This window comes from Echinococcus granulosus (assembly GCF_000524195.1).
Source record: "Echinococcus granulosus chromosome Unknown EG_S00066, whole genome shotgun sequence".
In the NCBI taxonomy this organism is placed as follows: domain Eukaryota; kingdom Metazoa; phylum Platyhelminthes; class Cestoda; order Cyclophyllidea; family Taeniidae; genus Echinococcus; species Echinococcus granulosus.
This window is the reverse complement of record NW_020170446.1, coordinates 15,189-20,629: the sequence shown is the minus strand read 5'-3', so window position 1 is coordinate 20,629 and position 5,441 is coordinate 15,189. Positions and strand designations below refer to the sequence as shown.

Sequence of the window (5,441 nt, the reverse complement as noted above, 5' to 3'; positions counted from 1 at the left end):
AATAAATCAGTTAAATCAGTGGGAAATCTTCCACCTCCCGAATCGCATCAAGGAAAACACCGCGGAGGTTTCATTGGCTCTAATCAAACGAAATGCCAATGCATTTCATTTGAAAACTACGTTTCGAATGATCCACATGGTCCACGTGGTCCATTTGATGTCTGAGGCCTTCATATGCATGAGTATGGAAAGAAAAATCATGAAGCATGCTTGCGAAGTTTTTTGCATACAGGTGAAATTGACTTGCAGACATCAGCTCTACTTTCTCGATTTCCGAAAGAACAATTACAGATAGAACTCAAATTCGGTGTTCAAGTTGCGGACGATAGAACTTGGGTCTGTATTGCTTATAAAAATGTTGGCACAGCATCACTTGATACCTGTCTTCTCGCAAACACGATACCAGAGTGAGTGTCAATAGAAAAGTAGGACGCGGGCCCAAAAGCCCTTCTATCCACCGAAAGTTCCTTTCCTTTCAGACACTAAGACTTGTTAATCAACAAAAACCAGTAGCGTATTTGTCGTCTTGGAGCAGGTCCCCATGCTACTGCCAACAATGCAGCCACTCCACTATGGAGCGGAGAAAGGCAGTGTGAACTAACGAAAGGAACCATAGAGAGGAAGGAATTGCGGTCAATAAAAGTCCATGCATTTAAATATAAAAGCAAAACATTTATCACTCAGTTACCAACATGAAGTTCACTGTCGCAGAGAACCACTGAAAGTTTATCAGCATGGATATTGCAAAGCAATCGCTAGAATAAATAAGCATCCTGCTTCAAAAGTCATTTGATAAAATATGGAAAAAACCCACATGACTTCGTATATTCACATGAAGTTTACAACTTATGCACAGAAATGCAAGATAATGTATGAAAAATACAAAGAACAAGAACATAAAAGATGAGAGAATGGAGGTAAAGTAGCATCGGTTTGTTGGCCTCTCCGTCCCCGATTCTCCAAGCAAGACACTACTCTAGCACAAATAAGACAGTGCGCCACTTTTGCACCCAGTTTCAGCAGGGAATGTAAGCCAGATGCTGCTCTAAACAGCTTTAATCTCATCAACCAGAAAGGTCCAAGACCTTCCAGGTACAATATTTCAGTCCAGCACTGACTTTCAAGTGCCCCAGGAATCCATTCGCATCCCGGACTAGACTTTCTCAGTCATTTTTCTTGTAGTCCCCATGTTTTCTTGGAAATCCGTAGTATTTTACCGAATCCACCCCAGCTTCCATTTGCATAAACAGTAAACGCCTACGCAAGGACTCTTCAAAACAAACACACGATTAGCGCTCACGAGGAGTGCCCAGTTAGCGCAAATTTAAAAAACGGCTCTCTCAGAAATTGCTTTTGCGATTTAATGTAAGCCGACGACAAAGAGGAAAAATAAATTTAATTTCCAAAACCAAGATTAACGTGGAAGGGACGTCAGTGCAAGGCATCGAGATAAACATGGAAGTATAAGTAGGAGAAGATAAAGAGAAACGAGTAGAAAAGGATAAAGACAAGTGAATATTAGTGAGAGGTACTTAGAAATATGGAGAGAAGTAATGGTGGTGTGAAACAAAACTGAAGATATGAAAGGAAAATGGCATAAAAGGCATGAGAAGAAGTGATGAAATACAAGTATTCCTTACTTAGGCCAGCTGTGCGAGGCTAGATAGAAGAGGGGATTGGCGGTGGTAATTGGTGGAGAAACATCATCCGTGCTGATGGAATAATGGTCCATGGGAAAGAGACAAATGCTGGTATAAAGAAGAGAAGCGAAACGTAATTATGGTGAATAGGAGGAGTAGGAGGAGGAGGCGATTATTAGACAAAATGAGTCTCCTTTCAAAACGCAATACATCTGCAGCCTAACAAATAAAGAACTTAGTAATGTTTAAGTTCGAAAGGGAGTAATAGACGTAATCGGCATACTTGACAGGAAGTGAAGCATAAATAACATCCTATGGTAGAGAAGAAAGTGATAAAAACGTGAAAGGGACAAGCATTGAAGTGAAAACAAAAGAAGGTAGAGAAGAAGATAGAAAGCGACAACGGCGAAATATAAAATATGGAAAATAGTTATGATGCGGAAAGAAGATGATATGAGAGGAAAAATGATAGAAAAGGCGTAAGAAGTGATAAATGACAAATGTACCTTACCCAAGTAATGTGCTGCAGGAATTGCTGGAGAATCATCATTTATGCTGACGGAGCAATGCTTAATGGTCCATGGGAGAGAGGCAAATGGTGGTCGTCTAAAAAAGAAGCAAAACGCAATTGTTGTGAAGAAGAGGAGAAGGAGACGATTATAAGGAGAAATTAGGCCTCCTTTAACATGCAGCCCAAGATATAAAGAAAGTAGTACTGTTTTATGTAAGGAAATGAGAAAAAGGGGAGAAATAAAAGGTAGTAATCGGTGTACTTGATACTAAGTGAAACATAAACGGCACCGTATAATGTAAAAAGAAGTGCTGTTAACGGGAAGGGGACGTCATCGCATAGCAGAAACATAAATAGTGAAATGCAAATAAAAGAAGGAAAAGAGAAGAAGAGAGAAGGTGATAACGACGAATAAAAAAGAAGAGAAAGAAGTGTTGAAGTGAAAAAATGATATAAAGGGCAAACTGATAGAAACGGCATAAAAAGAAGTGATAAGAGGCAAAGATAGCTTACCTGAGTAATGTGAGAAGCGATATAGAAGGCGAGATTGGCGGTTGGAATTTTTGAAAAAGGTCATCGTCATTCATGCTTATGGAATAATGGTCCACGAGAGAGACAAACTGTGGTTAAAATGAGACCCTGAACGTAGTTGTGATGAAGAAGGGGAGTGGAATAGAAAAGGGAATTAGCCTCTTCTTTAACACGTCAAGAGCCTGCAGCCACTGTACGAAGAGGAGCAAAATATATAACAAACGCGACGCGAAGGTAATTGGCAGCAGTCGTTTGACCGTTGTGCAGAACAACAAGCACAGTAACCGAGGTTTTTATTAAAAGCACTAAAAAAGTAAAGCAAAGTAAAAAAATAGAGGAATAAGCTAAAAGAATGCTAAAGTTTAACAATTAAAAGAGCTACATGTTAATATAACGACGGATAAAAGAAAATTAATAGGGAAAAAAATAAGGGGAAAAGAAAGGTGGATTTTGAAAGTAGAAGGTAAAATATAGAGTAAATAGTGCAAAAAATGAGAAACAAAGCAACAGATACTTGTTTTTAATCAAAATAGTGAAGAAAAATAAAGGACGTAAGTAATATGCTAATATAGTGATAAAAAAGCAATAATATAAGTAGATAGAAGAGGGAGAAGCAATCTACGTAGCCTCTATTGATAAGTATGATGTAGAGAAAGTGGGACATTATTGCTAAGTAGGGGAATAGAGCGTGCGTATGTAGAGTTCTGTCAATGGCAGATAGGAAAGTAAAATAGAGGCTAAAATTAAGAGTAACTGCTTAGGGATGTGGATAATGGGAAAAAAGGAAAGAGAAGAAGAATGAAAAGATGGAAAAGAAGAAGAAGAGGAGGAAGAGGGAGACAGATGAATATGACTAATGGGATAGGAGATTGTATTTGTAGTGGGGAGAAGTAATAAAAAGAAAAGTAATAGGGGTAAACAAAGAAAGACAAGTAGACGGGGATGGAAGAGAAGTGCAGTGGTAAGAAAAAGAAATGATGAGGGAGAAATGGTGGGTGGTGAATGTGAGAGGAGAAATGAACAAGTGTATGTGTGTCTATAAACATATGTATGATGCATGTAGGACAGAAAGGCAAGCAAAGAGGTGAACAGAAGGCGAGAAAGAGTAATGAGGGCTACTCTAAGAGCATGAGTAGTGAGCAGTAGGAGGCGAGAGGTGTAGAGGTGAATTATAAAGGCAAAGAAGAGTGTTATAGAGATAAATATGTGCGAAATGGTAGGAAAGAATGAATTGAGGATAGACATATGCAATTTGTATGAATGAATGGATAGAGTAGAAGGCATAAAGAGTGTCAGCAAGTGGGCTTATCAGGTACACCCAAACGCGGCGTTAGTGTGGGGTGCGGGTGTTCCGTGGGTGCCCTAGGCACAACAAACACCGCAGCGACCGCGGTGGCCCCGCTGTTGCCCTGCCCTTGCTGCTAAGCACCAAATCACAGGTAGCCATTAAATAAAAGCAGATAAGCCACTACAATAGGTCACAAAGGAACACAATGACCTATGACTATGACAATGACTATTGTACTAGCCCTATCTTTCAAATTAAACCTTTCCCAGATGATGCATGATTTTTTGCGGTACTCGGGCGCTTTAATCAAACCTTTAATGGGCCGTAGCACTGACAATCAATATTATCTTATTTCTTCTGTTATGGATTTGATTATTGGTTGTCGGTTCTCTGTAAAGATATAGGATTGTCCTCAAGGAAATGAGAGTTACTTTCTTGCAGCATTGGTCATTATTCTAGTAGCATGGTTATGTTGACACCAGTATTCACCAATTTTTTCATATGTAATCCATGAGCCTATTCAGATGACACTAAGTAGTCTTCAGTACTTGTTTCCTTTCCATAAGATTAAACAGTTTTGACTTTGTTAAGTTTAATCACAAATGTTATAATGTGCGTAATTCGTTTTAACATGGAGAACTAGCACTGACTTGTTACTGTCAAATCTTAGAGTGGCGCTGGGTCGTATAAGAGGTTCAGGTTTTTATCCTGTATCAAAGTTGTGTCATTTTAGCAATCCTCAACTTTTTAGGACGTTGTAGCGTGGAAGGTAAAAGATAAATGTGTATGACCATATGATCGTGGTATTGAGCAAGCGCAGACAGAAAGCACTAACAATGGTTACGATGTTCCTCCTGATATGGAGAGATCCGATCCCATCCGCCATGCAAATGAAATCGTATTAATTATGCAAAAAATGTAGAGAAAATATTGGCCTTATTAACTATTCAACCTATCGTCTAATTTTACATTGTTTGACACTAATCTTGCGAATTGCTCCTAGGCCACGTATGACACACTATTCATTTCACTCACTAACGACCTCTCCCCAGGTACGGCATAAGGATCTTAAGTGGAGTCCCATTTTACAATGGGATTCCATCCAAAAGACAAATTGTAGCAGCTCTGCTGTCAATATCCAAATTCGATGAGTGAAATCAACTTAAAATACTAATTCATTTTGATAATGTCCATCCAATTCTGTTTAATCTCTTATGCTCCTTTGGAACAATTTTGGACCCACTTTTCTATCCACCTTTACGTAAACGCAGTAATAGAGAAGAAAACTGATTGGAAATTTCTTAGAAATACTAATGCTGGAATTTCCTTTTAGTGCGTAAAACACCTTTTTTTAAATACAAATTCCCCCTAGGTATGTCTAACTCCTGCCTCCTGACCAAGGCAAAGTGAGATTAAAACCAATAGGGATCGAGTGTGCGATTCCAGTAATAGTCCATCCAAATACGACAAA

General features: G+C 38.9%; 2 protein-coding genes across 2 annotated transcripts in view; one reads left to right on the top strand and one right to left on the bottom strand. All coding sequences in view use genetic code 11, as the record gives it.

The window, feature by feature from the left end:
- Positions 1-1,340: 1,340 nt before the first annotated feature.
- EGR_06918 (hypothetical protein) lies at positions 1,341-2,728 on the bottom strand (the record flags this gene model as incomplete). Its single annotated transcript, XM_024496167.1, has 4 exons — positions 1,341-1,531; positions 1,924-2,246; positions 2,414-2,615; positions 2,665-2,728. 4 exons carry the CDS (start codon positions 2,726-2,728, stop codon positions 1,341-1,343), a joined length of 780 nt encoding a protein of 259 aa, XP_024349370.1.
- A 970-nt stretch (positions 2,729-3,698) lies between these two features.
- Positions 3,699-5,441, top strand: part of EGR_06917 (hypothetical protein) — a gene marked incomplete at both ends in the record, with an annotated part of 4,714 nt that continues 2,971 nt past the window's right edge. Inside the window, one exon of the mRNA XM_024496166.1 lies at positions 3,699-3,741. Coding sequence (XP_024349369.1) covers positions 3,699-3,741 — 43 coding nt within the window. The remainder of the gene's footprint in view (positions 3,742-5,441) is intronic.